Consider the following 26401-nt stretch of genomic DNA (forward strand, 5'->3'; position numbering starts at 1 on the left):
AGTGCAGTGCGTACGCGGTGTGTGTTTGTGTTGCTACACTATTTGACAGCTCGACTGTTCTGTTCCTGCGCATTACCATTACAGACCATCCGACACCGACGGTGGGAGGGGGCACGTTTTCTCTTGAGTTGACAGCGCAGGATATCATAAATGTGCGGCTTTACGTAGCGCGCTAAAGACTCACGAAACGGAGGCCATGTACCGATCAACTCGGGTTTGATCGTAGGAGATGCTCGGACCTGAAGACTGGTGCTGAAATTACGAAGACATGATGTAGCCATTGAGCTGGTGATCTGTAGCTAGTCAGCGTCCAAAGACGGTGTTTCTCATCCGATCGGTAATTTTTCCCTTTCTGTTGTTTTTTAAATAGGCTAACTTACTGGATATACGTTCGGCGTCATATGCGCGTCCAGCGTTTTTGTTCATCGCAGGCTCGTTTCGAGTCAGCTGAACTGACTGATCTGAGTCAGTTGCCCAAAAACGCTGTCTAGGTAGGCAGCTCACTAGGCTTTGAAACACAGCTTTTCGAATGGTGACCGGTAAGGGGGACGTAAACATACATAATTATGATCACCGTTACTGAATGCAAGCTTAGATTCGCTGTCAAGGAGAAGGGAATTGAAATGAATCGCTAGATGGGTCATGACGAGCTAATTTCGACGTTGCAGTGCTACACTGACCCAGAACACCCCGGACTGTCTAATATGACAGAATCGGAACGGGTTTGTATGAGACAGGCTTCACGCAGGACTAGCCTCTGCGACCGATCTGAGTTTTCTGGAAGAAGTTGTGCTCTTCTCCGGTTTCAGAACAGGCATTGAATGTCACACTTTCACCGAAATGCTTAGTCAGTTTGCTTAACTGCTTAAACTTTTAAGCACAGGTGGTAATGCTAACACGAAACATTGCAAATCTCTTTGATAAGAACACGTCTTTGCAACCTTTGCAAAAAGGTTACTATGGTAACCTTGGTTTGGTCAAAGTAGTAACTACAGTCATTATTGTGTAATAAAATTAGACTCCTGTCAAGTGTGTGTGTGCATACACATCCATATACACACGTTTCGTGCGATTTTACAGCACAGTAAATAAACGCAACAGCAATGATTAGGGTGTTGTATAACACTGGTGTTGTAAATGCCATATTTTATTAGGTAAGCTGACCTTACTTCTGAATTGTTTGGTAGGAAAACATTTTAATGAATTTGACCAAAAATGTTCATTTGGTCATCATTTTCACCCTTATGTTGTTCCACACACACATGACTTTTTTTATTTGCCTTGGAACATAAAAGAGAACTAGAGGGCCATTGCATGTTTCTTCATAATTTTTCTATTTAATTATACACTTGATGCACATATTTGACAATAGCAAGAGGTACTCAAGTTAAAAAAGTTATTTTTTCTTTCCACTGCTTTGTGTCATCGCTTGAACCATCCCTGCTATCAGTAACTCCCAAACATGCTGTCTAACATTTTGTAAAAGAAAAATGATCAAACAGAATTTTGCATTCAAATATGTTTTCCTTTTTAGTTGTTTTTCTACATTAACATGCTAAACGGACATGCTCATGTCTTAACCAGTATTTCATACAAATATAAAAATGCATCTCTTATTGTCTCCCCTGTCTCGCACCTTGCATTTTTAAAAGACAGAAACATTGTATGAATGGTTCCTTATGCGTTTGGAACAACATGAAGTTGAGTAAATGATTGCAGAATTTTCATTTTTGAACGAACTGTCCCTTTAAGATCTCACTGTTCCTATGAGATGCTGTTAACATGTTTTGTCTTTGCGATTGTATATCCCATCGTCCTGTCTTTTTCCACTCGACTTATTCTCTGTCTCTCTCTCCCTTTCCCCAGAGTTCCAACTTTCGTGAGTCAAGATTTTCAACCCCTTATAAACATGAGACTTAAGTGAACAGTGATAAAGGAGATGACGACTTTCCAGGACGTGAGCTGGCTGGTTCAGGTGGCGCTCTTCTGCGCCTCCCTGCTGGTCGTACTAGCCTGGCTCCTTCAGTTCTCACTGGCGTTGCTTCGCCCCAGGTGGTGCACAAGGGTCCAGGGCAAGAGGGAGACCCCGTGGCAGCTGCCATTGAGTCTCACCCACCAGACACTGACGGGCGGCGTGTGGGGTTCCCTCCTGAGGCTGAGGCCGGGCCGAGACGGGGCAGGGAGTGACACTGAGGCGGGCGTCAAAGGTCTTTTGTCCTCGCTTTTTGCGTTCAAGTCATTCAGAGAGCACTGGCAGAGAGCCTGGGTCCGGGCGCTCAACGAACAGGCCTGCAGGCAAGGGGTGAGTACGATCTGAAGCAAAATTCAATTTGTTTTGAGACAGTATGGTGTGGAAACATATGTAGGAGGGTTTGTATATACATATACGCATGTGTTTTCATTGCTCCATGCATGTTTGTGCATGTGTAAGAGTATTTTTAGGCTATGCGAGTGTGTGTGGGCATAATATCATGGCCTGGCTACTTGTTAGTGAATGTGTAGGTGTAAGAGTGTCAGGGGACGCAGGTTCTTGTGTAACAACCACACACTTTCTCTCTTCCCAGAAAATCTGCTCTGCAGTGAGTATTACACATGACAGGCCTCAGTCTACTGGCTCCTCTGGGGTTTCTCTCATGGAACCAAATTTGCACTTTTTTTTCTTAGCTAATCAGTGTAAATGAGAGAATTTTTTTTAAATGGCTGTCTAAAACGTCAGGATTTTGCTGTAAATGTGACACGATTATTGCCTACGTGCACCGGTTTTATATTTAAGAGTCACACTTTCACACGAAACCTGATAAATTGACAGATTGCTTTTTCCAGTAACTGTACCGTGTCTGTTATTTTCACATAAATTAGCTGTATGCGTGTTTTTTTTTTTATCCATACTGCTAACATTAACACTTAGAGCTTCTCTCTGTCTGAGCAAATGAAGAGATCTGTCAAAATACCCTGTAGATTTTAACGTATGGAGTGAATTTCGTAAGTCGCTTGTATAATGAAAAGACTGTCCAATTACTTTCCAAGGTTTTATTTTTATGCTTTTATTCATCACAGGCAAATTAAACTGATTAAGTGACATTAAACACAAAAAAAGAACAGTGTCCTCAAAAATCTTAAGCAGAATATTTGTTACATTACTTAATTGATTAATTATGGTACTGCATATTTATGTTTATTATTTTTTGTGATCAGCTTATTATTTCATGGCCAATCAGATACTAGTCTGATATGTATAATATTACTCATATTTTAGAAAAAAAAACACAGATCACACAACTAGCTTAAAGGTTTCTTTACAACTGGTTCCCTCTGTAGCTTATTTGTCTGGTTAAGAGTGTGTTTGAGGACTGGTGAGTTGTGTAAAGGTCTCCACTTCTATATTTAACTGTATTTGATCTGAGTCTGTATCAAAGCTCAGTCTGCCCGGTAGGTGTACTTAAAAAAAAAAAAAAAAAAAAAAATTATGTCCATCCATCCACTCTCTAGACACTTTTTTTCTCGGTGATGTCTGGCTGAAAAATGCTTTTACTCTAAGTCTTTGAAGTTCATCAGAGGACTCGCCATCGTTTAAGTGATGGCTATCTGCATATTTAGTCTGATGAGATATGAGCAGAATGTAGAAATGGCATTTTCTCCCAGCAGGCAGTTCTGGTTGGGTTTTAGAGCGAATGCGAGCCTTCAAGGGATTTAAACTTCAATACAGTGAACTTTGCTCCAAACACCTGAGCTATATAGAAAGTCGGGAGGGAAGAGAAAATCCTTCCATCTCATTTCCTTACCGAGGTCTCCAGCCGATAGTTGTGCCAGTTCAGCAACCTAGTTATTTTCTCAGGTTGTCAAAGTGGGGGGAGGGAAGGCTACAGAATGCAGTTATGCAATTGCTGTCCCTTTATCTTAAATTTCTACACAGTAAGTTGGCTGCTCTGGGGAAAGAGAGGAAGCTGAGGCTAATAAATAGCCATTTATTAGTTAGCTGTTTAATTTAAGTGCGTTTTGGCAGCGTGCCATAACTGCAGCGCTGATTGTAATGCGGTCAGCTGATCCAAAAAGCAACTTAATGCTGCAAAGTGCAACGATTCTGCAGAGTCTGGATCAGGGAGTCCTGAAGTAAGGACTTTTCCTATAATGAATGTCTTCACCGTTAAGAATCCCTATGTCGGAGTGAGTCACAGGAGTTGATGCAATGTGGCGCTGTGTGTGGTTTTTTTAGATTTAAAGAATAAATTCAAATTTTTTTTTAGATGTAACTAGAACGGGTTATGACTAACATGTCCCTGTTCTTGATTAATTAAGTTTATGCATTTTAAAAATGTTCATTATCATGGTATGGAAGGTGCAGCTTCCATTATAAACACTTAGGGAATTATAGTTTCATGACTGTAAACAAGTGTGGGATGGCAGTTTCAGGTATGCATGTAAACATACAGGTTATATTAGTGTGTTGTGTTTGTGTGAATCAAGCTAATTAAAAAAAGGAGTGTAATGTTTTTTGCCATACACTTCTTACCACAGTTTGCCAGGCTACATCATAGATTTTTCAAACTATAGGTGTGGTCAAATTTACCACTGTTCGGCATAATTTCACAGCCTAAATCAAGTCCTTTTAATAGTCATCTGTGCAGTCTGGAATTTCGTGTAAGGATGAAACATGTCCTCGCACAGATTTGGAAGTCGTTCACAAATGTTAACCTCATTTACCAACAGAATACTGCTGTGTTTCACCCATTACTACACTACATTTTTTGTTTGTAAAATTTTTGTCCTTGTCCTTTTTAATACAGAATATTTGTGAATATTTACTTTCCGAAACCTGCATCCGCTTTCATTATCTGTTCATCTCTCAAAGCCTTTCACACAGTACCACATGGTTGAGTTCAGTTCAACTCCTGGAAATTTTCTTTCAATTATAAGAAGCAGTAGACCGTAAAGAAAGAGCGTCAAAGCTGAGTTGCATCGAAAAGACAGTCATGCTTTATATGTTCTCCATTTGAATGATTTTACTTCTTAAGGAAACAATTTTATGTTTCTCTGTTCATCTGAAGGTTTTAACGTCTGTGATTATAAGGTAGTAAGAGTAGTAGATGGCTAACAGAGGGTAGACAGTTAACTAGCTCAATGAAAAGTGGTCAGGTGATGGAACAACTCTGAAGACCTTTTGGATGATTGGACCTTGATTAGCAAGAAAAGCAACGTAGGTGTCAGTGTTCAACTAGGCATATCAATTTAATTTGCAATAACTGGATCTTCTGTGGGAATTTATAGTACCGTGAAATGTTAGTCATGTGACTCTCCCTTAGAGGTGACCTCCGTGTGCTAGTTAAATATTCCTGTGTTAAATTGGGCTTTGGGGAAAAGTTCCCATTTTGGAAGCTTTGATCTAGAATCTTGTCTCCAAGCAGACCGGATATTTGCTCTAGGTCATTGACACCCCAATCCACTCATATCAAGTTCTTCTGACCTGAAAAACCTGCCAGAGGGGTTGTTCCAGTGCTTGCTAGGTGTTTTTTGTGTATGCACGGGATCAGATCAAGAGCAAAAGAGATTGAGCAACTTTTGCTCTGCCCCTCTGAAGCACTGAAGCTATCTGTTGACACAGCAACATGAAAACAAACACCATGGTTTCAGCCCTAGCCATGGCGACCACCTCTCAGGTTGGAGAGCGAAGAAAGTCTCATTCTGTATTTCTCTGTTAAACATTCCAGCTATTTGTGCTTGTTGATCTGATAATTAATGCAGTTAAAAATCAATTATTAGGTAACCCTTTAGGGTAAGACATTAGAATAGGAAACACTTATTCAGTATTAACTATGACTAAATTGCTGCTTGTTAAGAGTTAGTAAGCTCATTGTCAAGTTTAGGTATTGGGTAGGATAAGGCACGTAGAATAAGGTCATATAGAATAAGGTATTAAAATGTGCTTAATTAATATTCAGAAATTGCTAATGTTCTAGTAATATGCTTGCTAACAAACAAGAGACCCTAAAATAAAGTTGCCAACTTTGGTAAAGGATCCAATTTTCATTATTAACTAGTTGCTGACTAGCGTGCCTATTATTAATATATTGGCTGTTTATTAGTACTTATAAAACACATATTCTTCATGACCATATTGTACATCCATAATCCTTACTAACTATTAGTAAGCAGCAAAGTGGGAGTTTAATTGTTTTGCTTATTAAGTTAATGGTTTGTTAATAGTTAGAATTGGGCCCTAAAATAAAGTGTTACAAATTATTATTTATTTACAGCTACATTACTATGCTGCAGCTAAATATATATCTACCGCTGTTAAGCCTGATATATAAAATAATATTAGAAAAATCTTTCTTTTGGAACAGTTTATTTAACCTTTAGAAACATTTTTTTTAATCTTAAGAAAAGGCTTTGGTTTTGTTGAGTCCCCGAACAAAACTATAATATTAACATGGCAATATAAAAGATTAAATTCTTATAGGTAGTAATATAATTCAGTGAGATTTCATAAGAGTATAGCAGCTGCCTACAGAAGGGACTTGGTGCATATGTGTTTGTGGTTACCAGAGGCATTAAGAGGGAAGTGCATGAATACCACTGCACCAAAGAGAGTTTAATTCATTCAGATGGAACTTTGCAACTTTTTAATTATAATCGTTAATGTGAAGGTCTCTAGATAACTTCCTACTTGGAGGATTAACAAGCCATTGACCACTAGTTAATCTTCTTTGCATAATTTCACATGCGGTGGGATTTTAATCTGATTATCGGTTCGCTGACTGTTACAGAGAGAGTGGGATTGATGTTGGACTGTCTATAAGGGAAGGATTATAAGGAAGATGATGTATAAAGGATGTGATCGTGTTGATCTGTTTTGACACGCCACACAATGGGTGAATCTTGTGTTGAGTAACTAAACTTGGGTGTATCTGTTTCTATATGAATCAGCCTGGATGGCAGAGGCCTAAAAACAAGTAAACAAATGGGCTGATATTAGCACCGCGGATAAACCTTGATGTCAGTGTGATTTTGCTTACTCAGCTGTAGTGGGAATAAAGAGTTGCTTGCTGCAATTCTGGTCCTATTTGGTTCGTTTCAGGCTACATTTCTGTGATGTGTGAGGACTGCTAAGAGGCTTTATCCTTCGTTCGTTCTTTACTCTTTCTTTCTCACCCAACACACACACACTCATATAAACTCCCTCTAGTAATCCAGGGATTTGGCTGGGGGGGATCTGCACAGCTGGTTATATGTGGCAATAACAATAGAAGGACGTCCTCTGAGATTGTACACACACACACACACACACACACACACACACACACAATTAAGTACACTACTTGCTAATAAACATGGTATAAAAAAGCACACAGCTCTTTGATCTAAAATGACTTGGATAACTTGTGAGAGTTATCAGTTCAATTTGTCACTCTGACAGGATTTACAGAAACTCCTTGGTCGTTAGTACAATCTTGAGTGTCTGGGGAAATTAATCCTACGATAAAGTTTGGGTTTTTTTCTATTTATAGAGAGTTCAGACTATACAATTTTACATTTGTATAAGTCACTGCCTCAGATTATGCAATTTTTGACTCCTAAAATGTTGTTGTAAACAATAAACTTGTCAGACTGCACGACCATTTCACGTCTTTAATTATTTGCATGCTTTCATTGATATTACACTAGACATGCCATGAGTGTAAACAAACAACGGTTAGATAACACTTCCAAGTAATATTACTATACTTGATTGGCAAGGCAACATGCCTGACCTGAACCCCATATGAAATCTATGGGATATTTTCAAGAGAAGGATGAGAAACAGTGGCTCCAACAGTACAGATGAAATGAAGCAGTACAACTGGCTCATTGATTTTAAACATTTTACTTCACATGTAATGAATCTAGAGAATATGAAAGTTTCACTCATAAGTAAATAAGTTAGCAAAAATTAAGTTGTCAGTATGCCTCCAGATTGCATTACAGTTGTTCATTTGAAATCATGTAGTTACAAAGAGTGCATGTTAAACATGGTCTTCAAATGGTCATCACGTGGCATTTGCCACTGGCACATATGGTCCACCCAGAGAGCTGCAACATATAGATCTGTCCAACAGTTCAGATCCTCTGGGTCATTGTCTTCAAGAGCATCTATTTTTAAAATGTAATTGAAATAGAGAAAAGCGTCTGATTAATCATGTGGTTGAAATTGAGTTTTTTACGTCTTTTGCTTTTCCAGCTGGCCTGTCTGATATTGTCAATGTTCTGGGAGTTTAGCTCTTGCCAATATGGCACGTTCCTCCAGGCATGTGTGTCAGTGTCAGCATCGTCTGTGTTAAAAGTGTGTGTGTGGCATCTGTGCATATGATGGAATGGTATGATGGCACATTATCATGCCTGCAGTGTGCAGAATAGCACAATGTCTGTACACGCACACATAGGGCTCAAGGTCAAACTAGTTTGTTTATTTCTGACTCGCTATCATCCTTTCCTTTTTTATATCCTGGTGGACAGACTTGAAAATAAGCACTGAATTTAATTACCATTTGTGATATTTCCATGACTCTAAAGTAAAACAAAGCAAGTGCTCTTTTTGTTTGTGCTCGTATTCTCATTAATTCTGAACAATGTAAGGGTCAAGTAAGCCTTACCTTTCTTCATATTGGCTTACAGACCAGCAAACCCTTCATATACCAATAAAACGTTACAATCGACACTAAAGGACTATTAAAAGGCTGCCAGCAAAGTTTGTGCATGACATTGTCCCTCTATTGTCCTTTATTTGGAAAAGGAATTGCACTGCCTTAAGTTGTTGGCACCCAGTGATCTAGATTTGCCCTAAGGAATCTTTGGATTCGTAGTTGTGCCATCAAGTTGCGTCATGGTGCCTTAAAGAAGGATATTTTTGGTTGGTTCAAACGGTTGTTGTGGTACATTTGTGGTACAGTCTAAAGGGGGATTCAAGACAGGGTGGCTCAAACTCAAAGTGACATCATACTAATGTGTCTAGGAGCACACTCTGTCATCCACATACAGTTACACATGCCCTTTTTTTTTGTGACAAGCACACACACCAATGAAATATTAAGGGCATGACTGAGATTAGTCCACTACCATGTTAAAAGAACCTCTTAATTTACAAGTAGAATGAGAGGAGGAACAAATACACATACAACCATGTTCTCTATACCAGGGGTCCCAAGCTCAAATTACCTGAAGCTCATTTGCCAGGTGTTGTTCTTTGTTAGAGTTGCTTGGACAGCTGAACACTGGTTTTATGGCCATATATTTTAACTGTATAAAATTACTAGCACAGTTATACTTTTGACATATGGACTTATGTCTTGTATTTGCAAACTACTTTATAAAGTGCAGTTTGTAAACAAGAAATTGTGTTTAATCGCTTGAACTGGTTTGATTTTGATTTTATATATTTATATAATCCATAAAGTTCTCTACATTGCACATTGAACATTGAATCTCTTATTTACATCATGTCTACACTTTGTGTATTACATTGAGAAGATTAGCATGCATTTCGCTTGACACTGAACTCTGCCTTTATGAGTGGTGACTGGATTCTGTTTGAAGCACATCTCTGATTGGCCGTTACATACAGGAATTGTATTGTTTACTGGTGTAATGATGAACTAATGTAGTTATGATACTGAGGTTTTTTGTTGTTGTTGTTTTTTTATCATTTATCATCTCAGATAAAATCGAACATTGCCCAACACTCCAAGCTGTCAGACCACAGCTGCACCTCTGAACACAGTTAAAGCACACATGCCATTTCCTGCATATCAGTTATTTCTCTCATGTCTCTTATCTCAGTTATCTTAAACATGCATTCCGCATGATCTTTATGAGTTTGGCTTATATTTAAAATGCAAACTGACGTGGCTAAAGTGGAATGAGTGGTGATTTTGTTCAAATGCTTGACTGTGCCCTATGGGGGTGGATGGGTCTTGTTTTTTCATTACAGATGCTGATTTCACAGATGGAACCTGAGTAAACTACTAATGCACAGGACGGAACAAGCTTTTCCTCCTGTTATGTAGTTGGATGTGCAGTTGTCCCCCTAGAAACTGGTCGTGAAGGTGTGTAAAAATAAGTCAAAAGATTTGATGCTCAAAAGAAAGGTGTATTCCCAACTTAACAGAGCACTAATATTCTTATTCTGGCCCTCCCTGGTCTCAGTGCAAGTGTCTGTTTGTAGTAGGTAATAGCCAGTGTCAAATGTGTGGATCACAGCATGATGTTGTAGAAGAGCACAGATGATCATGCAAATGTGTGATGTAAATGACAAGGATTTGTCTCTGTATGCAAATGACACATATTGTGGTGATTCTTTGCTGAGGAGAGAATTAGAAAGACGTGTTGTAATGTAAAACCATCATCTTCTACATCAGAACACATTTGAATCTGATTGCTTAGTGGTTCTTTTCAGTGTGTCACACGCTATTAAAAATGAATTATGGTGGCCGTCATTTAAGCATGCAATATTGAGGAAAATCAATTTCCATATCGTTTCTGTTGGCCTGGAACTCCTGTATTCTCACGGCCCACTGGAGATGGATGTGTGCACTGCCCTACACCCTTTCACTATGGCAAATCCAGTTATCTACAGCTGAGACTGAGGAGGGTTCACCAGAGCTTAGAAACAGGGAAGGTCGGAACCCCAAGGATTCACTGGAAGGGGGTTAATCCTGTGGAAGAGTGGTTGAGGGAGTTTTGAGCATATTCTGTCCAAGGCAGGAACATGGACCATCTATGTTGCTCTTGAATGCAGTAGGTATGTAGATATCATGCAATGTCTTGGTTGAGGCATTCAACTTGTTCATTGGCTTGGGGATGGTAGCCTGCATAAGACCGATATTGATGTTTAGCTACTTGCAGAAGGCCTTCCAGACCTGTGATGTGAACTGTGAACCCTGATTACTGGTGATATCCTCTGGCAGACCATACACTCTGAAGACATTTTAAAAGAGGATTTGGGCTGTTTCCATGGCAGTGGGTAATTTCTGTAATGGGATGAGACGGCATGATTTAGAGAACTGGTCAGTGATAACCAGAATGGTAGTGAAGTTGTTAGAGTGACGAAGTGGCAGGACCATGGCTGTTGTGGAATGGGTAGTGGTTGCAGGAGACCAGAAGGTAATTCCTCAGGGGTCTTAGACTGGGCACAGATTTTGACAGTATTTGACACATTTGGTTGCATCCTTGGGCATGTTGGGCGACCAGAATGAATGTTGTAGCAAGTGATGTGTACAAGAGATCCCTGGGTGGCCTGCGCAGAGAGAGGTGTGAACCCACTCCATGATTTGTTGTCTGAAGCTTTGGGGCACATACTGTTTTCCCCGGGGATATTAGCAGGTTGAGGTTCATGCTGTTGTTTATGTTGTAGTTACTTCATTATATCCCAAGAGGCTGGAGCGAGAATGACTGAACTGGGTAGGATGGGGTCTGGAGTGGTAAGTTCTGCGGGGATATCAGATTGTTGAGATAGAGCGTCTGCTTTACAGTTCTTACTGGCAGGTCGATAGGTCATAGTGTATTGGAAGCGGGTGAAGAATAAATCCCAATGGGCTTGGCATCGATTCAGGCATTTAGCACTCTTGATGTATTCAAAGTTCTTGTGATCTGTGATAACCTGGAAAGGGTGGACTGCTCCTTCCAACTAATGTCGCCATTCTTTTATGCCTGCTTTCATGGAAAGTAATTCCTTGTTCCTGACGTCATAATTTTGCTCAGTGGATGTTAATTTTCTAGAGAAGAAGGCACATGGATATAATTTACTTGGCTGGCCATGAAAGTATAGCTCCAATTCCACAATCAGAGGCATCTACTACAAAGGGCTTATTTAGGGTCTGGGTGTTTTTAAGGATAAGGGCTGAGGCAAACTTCCTTTTAATGTGACCTTCAATAAAAGTTTTCAAAGCCTAAGAATCTTTGTAGTTCTTTGAATGTCGTGGGTTGGGACCATTCTGTGACTTCCTTGACTTTCAGCTCATCTGTCTTGATGCCTTAAGAACTGATGTGATAGCCCAAAAAGGAAATATGACTTGCATGAAACTCACACTCTACTGCTTTGACGTAGACAGGATAGTACTATTCTAACAATGTGTTCTGTCATTTTCGTTGAGAATATGAAAATGTCATCAAGATAAGTGACTACAAACTTGTTTAGAAGGTCCTTGAAAATCTTGTTGATGAATAACTGAAAAGTCCATACGGCATAACCTGATATTCATAGTGTCCTCTGTTGATGATAAAGGCAGTCTTCCATTCATCCCCCTCCTTGATTCTCACAAGGTTGTAAGCACTGCTTAAATCTAGCTTTGGGTAGATCTTTGCATCTCTCAATTGCTCCATTGCAGAAAATACCAATGGAAAGGGATAACGAAACATAACAGTGACATTGTTGAGCTCTCAGTAATCAATAAAGGGTCCAGTCATCCATCCTTCTTCTCCACAAAAAAAGAATCCAGCAGCTGCTAGGGAGGTTGATGGTCGAATAAAGCCTAAGCTAAGAGCTTCTTCAATATATTCTTCCAAGGCTTGGTTCTTGATTATAGATAATGGGTAAACTTTGCTTTGGATGGCATGGCGTTGGAGAGCAGATCAATGCCACAAATTCCAGGATCAGTGTAATGGTCAGTGTAATAGTGCCCTTAACCTTACTAAAAACTTCACCGAGGTCATGATAATGGAGAGCAATGTGTATCTGGACTTTCTGTGCTGGGGTGAGGCTGAGGATTCGTAGCATTCTTTGTCAGATGATGAAGATAAAACACATTAAGTGAGCTTCCATAGGAACTAGTTTCAGGGTGCTGCTATGACATCCTTTGTAGCTCCTCCGTTTTGAGGCTTTGTCACACTGGTTATCGATTTTTATAGCGAGTGTGACGAAATCAGAAATGGTGGACCCATCAACTTTACATGTGAGTTGAGACTGGCTTTCAAGGCAATGTCATTCCACCCACTCTGAGCAGCAAGAAAGTTAGTAATTTGTGTTGAAACATTTCTACCCCCATCAGCATATTTGAAAATCTCACAGATTTGTTGGAGGAAATAATCTACTGAATATTTCAGACGTGAATCAGAATGCCAGACCGCTGCAGCTCAATCGATCGCTCTGCCCGTCAATAGCATCATTTAGAAAGCACATTTCTTTTCCTTTGACTCAAAATTTTCCCCTTGATGATCAAAATAGATCTTGACCCCAACAAATGTAATTGCGGATGTAATGCATCAGGTGCTCATTGACGGATTGTAGTTTGGTTAGCTGCTCTTGGTAGCTCTTTAGCATTTCACTCTGATACAAGTCTTGCTGATTAGAAAACTTCTGCTAAATTCATGGGAGGCAAAGTATTCAGAGACACTGAGGTTGGAGGTTAGAACAGAAGGAGGGAAACAGGCAGAGAGTCAAATCCAGTGAAGCTGTCCAATCTGTCGTCGCATACAGGGGCAATCTAAGAGACGAGAGTGATAATGCAGGCAATGGGTCTAAAAACAAACATCAGCCCAAATCAGGCGTCAGAACACAGGGGAAAATACAAATACTGTGAGTCAGAATATCAGGCAGAATCGTACACAGTATAGCAATCAGGAATAACAGGAGAAGGACACTTGATAAGGCAGGTGAACTGGCAATACTTTGCAAGCAGCATGTGAAAGGTCTCTGTTTAAATTGTGAACAAACAGGAAGTGGTTGTAGAGGAGGCAGAGGGAGTGGAGCAGAGTCAGTACTCAGGCAAGGGCTCTCTCTGCTGGCTTGGCGTTACAACTATAAAATGATTATAAAGGATTTTTGTATTTTGTATTTGCATTCTACATGGCAGCAACTGAACCCCATATAAAATAATGTACTCATATAAATCATATTAAAACAGTTCACACACAAACTCTTATAATAATTCTCATCAAGTATGGCACCTTTCGTTCGTTTGTGGTTTTGTTAGTTTGCTGACTTTGCGTCCAGTCAAGCTATTGACATTTAAATGTTTTTTAATCTTATTTTAATCATTATTTTGAACATTACACCAACATCAGGCATGATTTAAAATCAGAGCAAGAGTTTCTTATCAAAAACGTAATCACAAATATATATAGATTTCTATTTAATGTATAAAAAAGGCAAAACTTCTATGTCAAACAACATCATGCAACATAAGTGAATGGGTTTCTCTTTGACAACGAGTTGAAGCTTTCTGTTATTTTGTACACATATGACCAAGTGTTGCCTGTATGAAGATACACATCGTCATGCTTGGGTATCTGTGTAGGATGGAAAGACGCGTGTGAAAGAACATATGCCAGTACGGTAGGGGATTTGTGTTTTCTCTTCCTCCTCTCCAAGAGCTCAGGGGCTGAGCCAGTAAATGCTACCCAGTCAAACATGGCCTCTCATCCCATTGGCTGAGCTACAAAGAGAGAGAGAAAACCTAAGTCAATTATGCTGAGCTCCTTTAATTTCAAAGCTCTGAGGTACTTAAAATCTTACTCTCTGAGATATACATTTGTTTTTACTCTCTGTGAGTATTTAGTCCTTGTTCGTGATTGAAATGATTATGAGTCTTATGATTATGAGTGATTATGGTTTGCCCCAATGTGAATGTACTTTTACATTAATGGTCTAAAGACAAGTAGTTACACAACTGTTACATTCCATTCCAAGAGTTTGGTATGTTATCGGACGAAATCAAGAATTGAAAGCAAAACCAGTATTTCATGCTTTTACTTTCCATGTTTCATGAGAGGATTTTCATTAATGCTGTTTATGTGTAGTTGTTTTCATTTGTCCCAAATCTGTATCATAAATATGAAAATCCATCATATAAATATGAATAAATACGTATAATAAAAATAACATTCACAAATTTGTATCATTTACAGAAAAAAAATAATTGATTATTTTGTTACATCAGTTACTACTGTAAAATATATTGACAATGTGCTTTTTTAGATCTAGAAATAATATTATATAATAATAATTTATATAATAAAAATTATATAAAGTGAATGAAGTGAATTAGTATATGTGTATTTTTAGGATACATGAAATGTTAATTTGCCTTCCAAAGATGTATGCCACCTTCATTTTCACCACAAAATGCTTTTAAATACAATACTGACATGGAACTCTTTGATTGTAGAGTGATTGTAGAGTTCTCTCATGCTTTAGGCTTGTCATCTTTAGCCTCAATTATACATTGTCTAGATGTGACAGATTCGTTATGGCATCTTCTATTCAGAGCATCAGTCATGTCAAATGAGAAGATGAAAAACAGAATTATTTACACACCCTCATCTTGTCCCACAGTACATGAAATCTTTTACAAAGAAAGCCACAGCAATAGATTGCCTCGTTATGTCCAGCAGTGACAGCAACAGCCAAAACAGCATAAGTGTCTCCACACAGTGTTGTGGTAATGCTCAGTCATTTCCATTACCACACTTGTCTCTTGCCAGTCACATCTGGCCAAGGTTTCTGCCCTGCTGCAGTATCATGTCACTTGCAGAGGTTTTCTTTTAGTGCTCTCATCATGATCTTTATTGAAGTGTTTTACAAGCTTATATGAGATTAGTGTATTTCTACCTGGAGTCCTGGCGTGCAGTGTTTGTTGCTTGATCTCCATTTGCGAACTGTGGAAGTCTGGCTCAAACAGGTACATTGGCAGCTTGTCGTCATGGCAGTCTGCCATGTTTGCTTGGACAGAATGATGTCATATCCTGAGTATGTTATTCGCTGACCAATGCTTTTGGCTAGAGATAGTTGTGAATGTGCGTGCTTAGGTATAAGTGTGTGTGTGTGTGTGTGTGTGTGTGTGTGTGTGTGTGTGTGTAATTGAATAGAGACAGAATGTACTGTATGTTGTTTGTATTAATCTCTGTAATTAGTTAATAACTGCCCAAATGCAAAATCTTTAAGAAATTAAAAATATATAGACAAACCTCTTTTCTTTCCAGCTTAGCTGGAATGATGGGTGTTTTATATATTTTCTTTCACTTTTACTGCTTATTGATTTATGGCATTTGTTAATTAAAAGTGGCATATTTTTCTCTGTCTTTCTTTCCTGTAGTTGCACTTTACATAATTGTAAAAGATGCATTGCCAGGGGAGCAAAGCTGATGATATTGCACTGCTTCCTTTGCCTGTTTATCATGCTACTTTATCCCTGGGTGGCTTTGATTTCTGTTTTGAAACTGTGAAAATTTATGGATGCACTATCATCTAGCTGCTTGATATAAACATGCAAATAGACATTTAGCCCAGGAGACATATCAGAAGAGTAAATGCACCCAGAAATGCCTCTTCTTTGCTGATTTATGTGCAGATTAACTAACTGACAATCTCCATTTCTCCTCAGAGCTCCATTCAAATCACCTTTGATGACAGTCTTCAGCTCCCAACTTCTGCATCCATTGACCGTGTGACTTGCACTGACCAGTCAGTACGCAGCATGGTAAGCATTCAAAGCTTTTACACCAAAAAGTGGAACAAGTAGGTTGCGGGAGATTCAAGCATGGCACTGTGTGATTACGTAGAGAAGCTGTCCCAGCAGGTATAGACTAGTGCCTCATTTGCCTGAGGATCCTGCAGGTGGCGCATTATTTAATTATAGACTATTCGCACAGCAAAATAAATGTCAAAAAAACATTTTTTATGGTGGATTGTAATGCAGAGAGGATTACATGAAACCATTGTGAATTATATGAAATTCATTAATAATCATCAATAAATTTCCATTACACTTCAAATTGCGCAAGTTAAAATTACTAATTGAAAATACGCCTAATGGAAACTTCAATTTCGCAAAAACTCCCAAATATCGCAAAAAAAAGTTGAGGTGGTGTTTCAGGCATTTCGAAAAAGGAATAATTCGCAAAATTGCGATGGAAATGGCTTGTTCGCATTTCCAGGTTATGTAAAAATTCTTATGGTCATTCTTCAACGTAGACAGTTTTCACTGTACATGTCTGCGGAGCAGTTCGGCTCTGATACGACCACTGAAGCTGATTGCAAACTCTAGTCGATGCATGTTTATGCCACTCGTGTTTCTGCAGTGTCTCTCCATGCTGCTTTTGTAAAAGATACATGCATATACTTCATATATAGTAAATGCATATATAGTAAATATCCAAAAACCGACAAATCTCACCAAAATCTGTTGCCATGACAAAAAGGTAACTTTTTACTATTTTAGTTGCAAAACATTGGTTAATAGAAACAACATCATTTCGCCAATATTGCAAAATATTTACTCAAATCTGTAATGGAAACTCTGTTGTGTTTATCTGCATATTCTCTGAATAATAGCAGTAATAATGCACACATCCTTGCAGTAGTATTCATTTGCACGGGCAGTTGTCATATTGAAATGCTTTTCAGGCATATTTAATATATTTGCATTGACAATGTCCTTTATATTTGCGTGCGTATGGAGGTAAATTACAAATCCATTGAGAGAAACATGCACCTGAGAAGCTATTTTTTGGTTCAGTTGTTTATCCAACTGCATTAGTAGATCAGCTACTATGTGTGCATCTTATGGAATTGCATTCATTGTATATTTAGTATGTTTTTAAAATGTTTTTTTTAAATATTGTCTATCATACCCTCAACCTTTTCCAGGTCCTGCAGTGCAATTGTTCAGTTGGCACTGTAACATTCCCCGTGACTGTCACTCAGCAGTCACCTGCCGCGGTTTCCATGGATACCTACCAGATCACGATGAAGCCCATGCAGGCCCAGGTAAAATACAAATGAAATGGATTTGCATCTGTGAGTTTGCATCAGTCTGCATAGCTGCACACTCAACTTTCATTAGTCTGATGTCTCCTGCCACTGCTCACATGAACGAGCCTCTCACTTTTCCATTTTTTTCCATCTCAGTAGCTTAATGTAGATTGTGAGGTTTAGTGGCTATGAATATTGCATGCGATACTCATCTCAAACAAACGACACCACTTGATGCGCAGTGCCATCGTTCAATATTTCATCTCTATGTTGTAAAAAATGGAGCAGCCATCAATGAATATATTACTTTTGCAAATTCAGCGTGAAATAGGAGTTAAAAAGTTCTCTGTGCGCACTTCTGTAGTTGCAGGTCTGTCTTGAGGAAGTGGAGGAAGAGGGTCTCCTTGTGTCCTGGACTTTTTCTAAGCAACCTCATCTCTCTTTAGCCGTAACACCATGCCAAAGAGTCCACAAAGAGGTAAGGGAGTAGTTTTGGTCACGTAGCTTGTGACATATTACAAACTGTAAATGGTACAAAAAGAAACTACAACTATGCATGTAAACAAGACTGTTTGTTTTTGTCTTTAGGGCTCTGATGTGGAGATGGACAGTGAAATGATTGCGGCGTTGGTGGAGGACACACTCTACACAACACACCCTGCCATGATCCTTAACCTGAGAGCCTGTGTATCGAGCCCTGCGGTAAAAATACCAGTATCGATTGCTATATCGCACAGTAGGGTTTATGACAGTGTTTAATTTTTATGACCGAGTCGGTGTGGCGAGCGTTAGAAACACTATGACCAATAGTTCACCCAAAAATGACTATTTGATATGTTTACCCCCAAGGCATCCAAGATGCAGGTGACTTCAGTAAAATACAAACACAGATTTGTACTCAAACTGTTGCAATTGGGTTTTGAGAGTCAAAAAAAACATACACAGAAAAAAAAACTAATTAAACCCTTGTGGTGAAACATTGGGGACTAAAGACACAAAACCTCTTTCTCAAATGGACCATTGACACGTATAATTGAGACTGTAGATAGAGTTTCAAGTCTGCGTTCAGTTCCTGTTCAGTTTCTTGCACAGAGCGATCGTTTCATGTCTTTCTTTTTAATCATTAACTCCCTTGATTTTTATTAGTTTCACAGAAAATTCATGTCATTTTTCTTTAACCTTGATTTAAGAATGTTTAGACATATGCACATGGACACAAGGCAGATATACTGAGAAATAACAGTGTTTTTTGCAGTGTTAAATGTATTTTCAGGGGAGCCTTATAAGTCTTAAGAATTAATGGAGATTGGTGAGAAATTGTACTTTCAAGTGTTGCTAATTGACATTTACATACTGATATATTCACTTCAAATTATGTGTTACATTTTCTTTACTTGTTATTAAAAAGACCTTTAAAAAGTCTAACATTTACCTAAAAATCCTACAGAAACCGTGTGTGACAGATCTAAGTACATATTGTGTACTTTGTTTGACAGTACTTGGCATGACATGCAGAGTATCTGTGCTAAACATACAAGACACGTAATTAAAGTCAACAACAATGAGAAAGAAAAACTCAAAATGTGACTTTTGTGTTATGAAATATGTACATTCTCTGTTGGTATAGTTTCCCAGGGAGAAGCAGCTCGGCGGTCTGAACTCTCCATCTCAGAGCACACCTATCAGACGCATTTTGGTGCACCAACTCAAAGCAACCAATGTCAAAAAAGGTATAAATTGATCATGATTCTTAAAATCTTTTGATTTTAGAATTAAAAATGTGCCTACCTATTTACACATTTAGCTTGTCAGTGATTTGCCTGAATGGCTAATTTACTGTTTTTTAAGGAAGCCTTATTAGGTTGGTTTCATGTTCCTTTGACCCCAATTGGCTGTATTTTTGGGCCACTTTACATAACATTGGTTAATACATTTTACAGTGGGTAATATTTAATTTGGTTTTTGAACGATCATTCATTCCTTTTCCAGGATGTCAGACTCATGTAGGAGAACTTTGCTGTGTGCTGAGTCTGGACACTCCTTCCATTGAACGAAGAACCGGCTTCCGTACTCCTTCACCCAGTCCTGGAGCAGCCCTGCACTGGACTGACGACTTCAAACTGTAAGCACACTATTCTGCCATCGTTACTGTAAAGCAGATATAGATCAACATGAAGACATGAAATTAAATGAATGGAGTGGGTTGAACATTTCTGAGCGAGGTGTTGACATGTCTGACTCCCAGGAAGGAAATGTTTCTTCTAAATGTCATATTCTATTAGTCTTTTTTGTTCGTGCAAGTAATTTAACTCATGTGCTGCAGGACTAGACTGATAATCCAGTGAGATTTTCTAACACCTTCCATTTAAAGGTCAACTTCAGCACTTCAGTTTGACACAATGGAGTGTTTTCATCAAAGTCCTTTTTATAATGGCAGCCCTTCTGTCATGAATGAAGGTGTGAAGCTGTGAGCAGCTCCAACCAATGGCCCTGTGAATATATGCAGCAGCCAAGTCCCATAGAAACAAAAAGCTGTTTAGCACATTTAATTACAGCCATTCCCAACACATCACTACTTCCTGTGGTGCCAATTACCAGAATGGCCAATTTAATTCTCATAGCCAGTATACAGATTGCTGCAGTGAGGCCAAAGGGGATATTTATTGTACTACAATACAGATGATAAAAAAACAGTTTTATAACTTAAAATGCAGTTACAACGTTAAAAGGCAATTCAGTCTTTTAATAATACAAAAAAGTCACTTAATCTCCATTGTTCAGCATTAAAAAGTCTTCTATGTGTGAATTTTATACGACAAATCAAAGTCTGTTTTCTTTTCAATTAGGGAAGTAGGACCAGAAACCAAAGAACTCAAAGTAAGACTTGTGGAGAAGAACAGCAAAGGAGAACGTGAGTAATTTTATCATTTTTATCAGTAGCTCATTAATCATTATAACTGTATTGATTTCAGATGATGATTGAAGACTAATATTATTCATCCTGTCTGTCTATTGATTCCTTTGTTTTCTTTTTCCTGCTTGACAGAGTTTCTGCCTGGTTGTGCTTCTCTACAACTGGATCTGTCTAAAAGAATTCCTAATGGACATCATAAACTGTCCATCGCACCGGGTCACGGCCTGGCTCCAACTGCAATTGTAACATTAGAAGTAAGGACAGCATAAAGTAGAATTAAGATTTCATATTTTATGTACACTAATATGAAGGGATGGAAAGACTTTAATCTGTAAGAAGTCTTTTATTGTCACCATATAAAATAGAGTAAAACAGTAATATTGTAAAATTTTTGTAGAATTTAAAATAAATATCTTCATGTTTAATATATCTTAAAATGTAATTTATTCATGTGTTTGTGCAGCTAAATTTTTACCAGCGATTATTGCTCCAATGTCACAATTCTTCTTCTTCTTCTTCTTCTTCTTCTTCAAAAATATATATATATATATATATATATATATATATATATATATATATATATATATTTAATTTTATTTTTTTTTAATTTTTTTACTGTCACTTTTTATAAATTTACTGTGTTACTGTACTCTGTTACTTAATAAAAAAAAAAAAATACTTAAAAATATAGATTTTCCCCAAATAATAGTACATACAGGCAGATAGATAATTCCTATAATATACATATATAGTATACATATGGATGGCACGATTTCTAAGATAACACAGCAGTCAGAATGTTTAAGGCTTTTGCCAGCCTTGTGTTAACTTTGGAACACACTGATAAGTCCCTTCTAAATGTCAATGTGAATTATTTAATAGAAAACATATCTTATTACAGTCTGCATTGTGAATTGAATACTCGCCTTATCTCCGATTAACTAGATAACCAAATTATTTCTTTATTTAACCCAGTACTTCAGTTCACACTGTACTTGTTACACACATGTGCTTACAGGTACACACTTAAACGCTCTGAATAATAGTTTAGGAAGATATCAGTTGCTGTACTAAACCTCTTTCTAATTTCTGTTAAAAAAATGAAAGTATACAAATTATGTTTAAGGTATTGATTTTATGCTTCTGCCTCCGTAGCTGTTGTATTTGGAGTCCAGTGATTTGCGTGCATGTCAGAATGCCACTCCTCTGCGATCTTCAGTCACCCCCTCAAAGAAGGTCGATGTGGATAGGACCATCATGCCCGATGGCACCATAGTCACCACAGTAACTACCATCCAGTCACGACTAAAACTGGACCGCAAACTAGGTAAAGCTCACTCGGGAACACATGCCATTCTGTCTGCACCACAGAAGTGACTTGGCGGTTTCACCCTATCCTGTTTCTTTCTCTGTAACTGCAGGAGAGTCTCCGTCTAGGTCTCCCTCAAAGGTGGAGGTGACTGAAAAGACTCCCACTGTGCTCACAAACAGCTTGCAGAGCAGCAGTGCCAGTCCCACTCCCAGCAGTGAGTTCCATATTACCATTTCTTTCTTTTTTTCCATTTCTTTTTTTTAAATTTATTAAAATTAAGAGTAAAGAAATTTAGAATGTTTACATTATGTGCATTGAATTTTATTCATTTTTTTAATAATCTTGAAAACATGGTTACTACAAAATTATTAAGTAGCTCAACTGTTTTCAACATTGATTAAACATATTAGAAGACATACTAGAATGTTTTCTGAGGGATCATGTGACACTGAAGACTGGAGTAATAGAGGTTGACCATTACATCAGCTTTAACCATTACAGAAATAAATTACATTATAGAATGTATTAAAAGAATGAAAAAACTGTGATTGTAAACAATAATACCATTACTATTACATAATTAATCTGTTTAATTTTAATCTAATGCTGTTTTGGTAAGCATAAGAGGCGTCTTTCAAAAGACTCCAAATGTATATCTTCGTAATCTTTACAATTTAAAATTAAATAATTGAAAATTTAGTATTGTAATCTTTATAATTAAAATGTGTAAATGTATTCAATGTAAAGTTATAAGTTCACAAAATTAGTACCACAAATGTATAATTTATTTATATTATTTTAAAAATAACAATATATACTTTTTTATTAATATACGTTCATTAAATCTAAATATATTATTTAATATAAACAGATTTTTTGTAAAAATTAAAGTACATTTTGTAAGTATTATTTATTGTTTATAGATAGATATCTTTTTTTGCAATATCATTTGAATGAATAACTAGAAAGTTTGTGTTCCTGTTATGCTTGTGTGCTATTTTCAACCAGAAGGCACCCTCCCTAATGGGCTGGATCCTGTAGCAGAGACGGCCATTCGGCAGCTAACCGAGTCGGCCAGTAAGGTACCCAAGAAGACGCCTACTAAACGCAGCACTCTCATCATATCCGGGGTGTCAAAGGTCAGAGCCTAACCATCAAGTAAACAGACATTTCAAATCGGCATCATCTTGGTTACAGTGTGGCGACGTCTAGGGAAATGTTTACGAGAACAGTCTCTTTAGATCGTCCCAAGGGTAATTTGTTTGTTTAATCATCTTTTTCCATCGCATAATCTTGATGTAACACTCAAGTCACTTTTTGGGCTGGGAAATTATCATCTTTGTCTCTTTTAGGCGCTTATAACAAAAACATTACACTGACCTAATGTTGTGCTCCTTTTTAAAAAAATTGAATCTATGAGGTCGCAAGCTCAGTCATTTCATACTGCATCTCGGATATCATCGGAACATACTGATCCGTTTGCCGTTTCGAATTGACTGTCTGACTTGACGGGGTTCAGCGCTTCTGCAAACACACAACCAACATGTTGTCTTTGTCAGCTGTGACTGAATTAGAAAACCAATTTTCTGTCCGTCCCTCAGGTCCCCATTACTGAAGATGACTCAGCCTTATCAGTGGGCTACGCTGCATCAATGGACGCAGCCCTGCAGGGGGCGCATTCTCCCAGCGGAGCCCCGAACCACCACGGAGCATCCGCGCATCAGGAAGCAGACGAGACGACGCCGTCCGACGTGTCCGAGAGACCATCGGTGGATGACGTGGAGTCAGAAACGGGATCGACCGGAGCACTGGAAACGCGTAGCCTCAAAGACCACAAAGGTGTTGACATCTTTGGAATGTATTCGTGATGCATTCGTCATAATATGTTTTTTTTAACGGTTTAATTAACACCATGAACGTTCTGTTTTAGTGGGATTCCTCCGCAGTGGCACCAAGCTACTGTTCCGCAGGAAACACAGAGAGAAAGACCCCAGTTTCAGTCAGTCCCACGAGGACGTCTCCAACCTGGGCAATGACTCCTCCACAGCCTCCTGCTCCTCCACCAGCCGGAAAAAGTCTGGAAGCTTCTCCCGTCGCCTCATCAAACGCTTTTCATTTCGCTCGTCCAAGACAAAGGGCAAATCCAGCACGGCCAATGGAGGGTCCAGCACTACAGATAACTAAAGGACAAACAGAGAGAGGATGGACGAGTGAGAGAGACGCGGTGCGGGCACCAGTCAAACGGGCGGGGAATCGGCTCCAAATATCTCCAGAACTTGTTATGTGCGTCATATACCGATTGTCCCCAACTTTTTAGGGATAACGTAATACTAAAGACCACAGGAAGCCAGCCTGTTTTGGTATTTGTTTCTTTTCTTTTTCTTTTTTTTGGACTGAAACATCATCATTCATCTACAGTTAAGCTATTCAGGATGGAAAACGCCAAAATAAATGTGGAAAATCAAAGGCTTTGACTATTTACGAATGCAGCGCTTGCCTAATTAATATGATCAAGCGGATAAACGGCTGCTCTTGAGGACGATAATGATCAAAACCAACTTGAGAAACTCAAAATGGACGGGTGTCACGCGGTTATTGAGCACAAGGGGGCGACACAGACCAATGACTATTATTGCCTCCAGCACTGTCGCTATGTGTCGTTTTTCTTATTTATTTTATTTCATAAGTTGCACTTTGGATCTTAATCTGATTGTTTACAATGCTGGGGAGCTCTTTTTTTCTGTCGTTTTTTTTATCATGTTTGTGTATCGTTTACTGTTATCAGCACTGATCTTTTTTTTTCCTCCTGAGCTCATTAGGAGTATTTTCCAGAGTGATATGCTAAGACATGCTGTGAGCTTTGTTCTCGTTTTGCTGTTGCTATAGCATTTAGATCAAGGGATGTTATGCCCTGTTTTCAAATAGTGGTACACGTTTGACTTTAATTGTGGCTTAATAATCTTTTATAACGATGTTTCTATTTGTTTAAGAAAACGGAAACGTTCGTAGGCATATCTCACTAAATCGCGTTCGTGTTTTTTGGTTGTAAAGTACAGGCCCTTCGTAAGACAAAAGGGATACACTACAGGAAAAACATGCATTTGTGTATATTTATAAATTATTCCACAAATTATTGTAAATCTGCAAGCTCTTGAGCTACATCAGTCTGGCTCTGCATCGGAGAAAAGTGCTATTTTCAGGGTCCACGTGAAAACAAACCTCAGGGGATAACGTTGCTATGAAAAGGTAAAAATATGCTTAATCACTTTATCTATTTTTTTTCTTCTTCCAGAGATGGCTTATTGAACAAAACAGGCGTTACCCCCAGAATCACACAACCCCGTTTCCTCTATTTTTATTCATTTATTTGCAATAAAGTTATTGAGAGGAACGGGCGTCCGCTCGTGCTTTACTTAATCACAAGTAGATTTTATTCCATAGATGGCTTTTACGATAGTATTGAGCAGAACGTTTTAATATTTTTCTGATAAACGAGTAATTCGCGTAAAAAAGGTGTAACTCTCACTCGGCATCATTCTGTTGTTCATCTGCGTAAAATCTCTTTTTGTATCGAGGTTTGAACCAACTTCAGAGTGGGTAAATGAACACAAATCTCATTTTAGAAGTACTGTCCCTTTAAGGAATCCTCGCCGTTTCCCTCCCCACATCCTGTATGATCGGTGCATATTTTAGCATTTGGTCCTATCAAATATTTGAAATAATCAGAAAAAAGGCAACTGGCTGTCAGGTTGACAGAATCCAGTTACTACAGGAAAACATTTTACCTAAAAAAACGTTTACTCGCAGTTCATGAATCAATGACAAAGCGCTTGTTTGCTATAGTTAGTGTATCTCCTGGAACATAAGCCTGAAATGATATACGATCAGAATGTTATAACAGCGAACAATCTAAAAAAGAAGGCAGTGGACCTTCTTATGTATTCGGAGCTTTATATTATTGTGGTTTATTTGATGTTTAATTTATTCTGAATAAATTATTTTTGAAAATCCATTCCTCTGTATTTTGCTGTTTCCCCTCATTTATATATATATATATATATATATATATATATATATATATATATATATATAATGCTACATATCACGACAGAAATGTAGAGGGTTTTGACAAAAATCTATAAATTTGACATAAATCATTTCCTTACAATTGTGCGCCAAATTGTGTTAAAATTCAGAGGGAATGTGTTCAATTGGTTTGAATTTACCGCACAAATTTGATTGACATAACAGAAGACCAGTGGCGTCACAGTCGAAGCGTACGAATCAATCAGATCGCGCACATTTAGATGTTCTCGGATTGGTTCGTTAGTTTGCGCTGTTTATGCACTACAAGTTTAAGCCAATAGGAGAATACATCCGCTCTTGGGTTGGCTCTAACAGCCAATCAGGCCCGTGCTCAGCTGCGCCTATCCAATCAGAGCGATGGGCGGGATCA

At 38.3% G+C, this 26401-nt stretch overlaps 1 protein-coding gene across 2 annotated transcripts; it reads left to right on the forward strand.

Annotated features, from left to right (window-relative positions):
- Positions 1-25957, forward strand: c2cd2l (c2cd2 like). 2 transcript variants are annotated; one of them, XM_043240160.1, is made up of 15 exons: positions 1-337; positions 1867-2302; positions 16350-16445; positions 17615-17734; positions 18084-18197; positions 18308-18421; positions 19347-19449; positions 19709-19841; positions 20566-20630; positions 20766-20887; positions 21789-21960; positions 22055-22159; positions 22954-23084; positions 23547-23784; positions 23876-25957. In XM_043240160.1, the coding sequence occupies exons 2-15, from the start codon at positions 1940-1942 to the stop codon at positions 24127-24129; spliced, it is 2130 nt and encodes a 709-aa protein (XP_043096095.1). In that variant the 5' UTR covers positions 1-337; positions 1867-1939; the 3' UTR covers positions 24130-25957. The 2 variants fall into 2 exon arrangements, with proteins under 2 accessions (XP_043096095.1, XP_043096096.1); XM_043240161.1 differs by having other exon boundaries at positions 22957-23084.
- Positions 25958-26401: the final 444 nt, after the last annotated feature.

This window comes from Puntigrus tetrazona, chromosome 5 (assembly GCF_018831695.1).
Source record: "Puntigrus tetrazona isolate hp1 chromosome 5, ASM1883169v1, whole genome shotgun sequence".
Taxonomy (NCBI): Eukaryota; Metazoa; Chordata; class Actinopteri; order Cypriniformes; family Cyprinidae; genus Puntigrus; species Puntigrus tetrazona.

Excerpts from the sequence above, each read along its gene's own strand:
- c2cd2l (XM_043240160.1), top strand. The coding sequence starts at position 1,940 with ATGACGACTTTCCAGGACGTGAGCTGGCTGGTTCAGGTGGCGCTCTTC. Across the intron at positions 19,450-19,708 it reads AGCAACCAATGTCAAAAAAG|GATGTCAGACTCATGTAGGA; the intron begins GTATAAATTGAT and ends TTCCTTTTCCAG. Across the intron at positions 22,160-22,953 it reads TGCCAGTCCCACTCCCAGCA|AAGGCACCCTCCCTAATGGG; the intron begins GTGAGTTCCATA and ends ATTTTCAACCAG.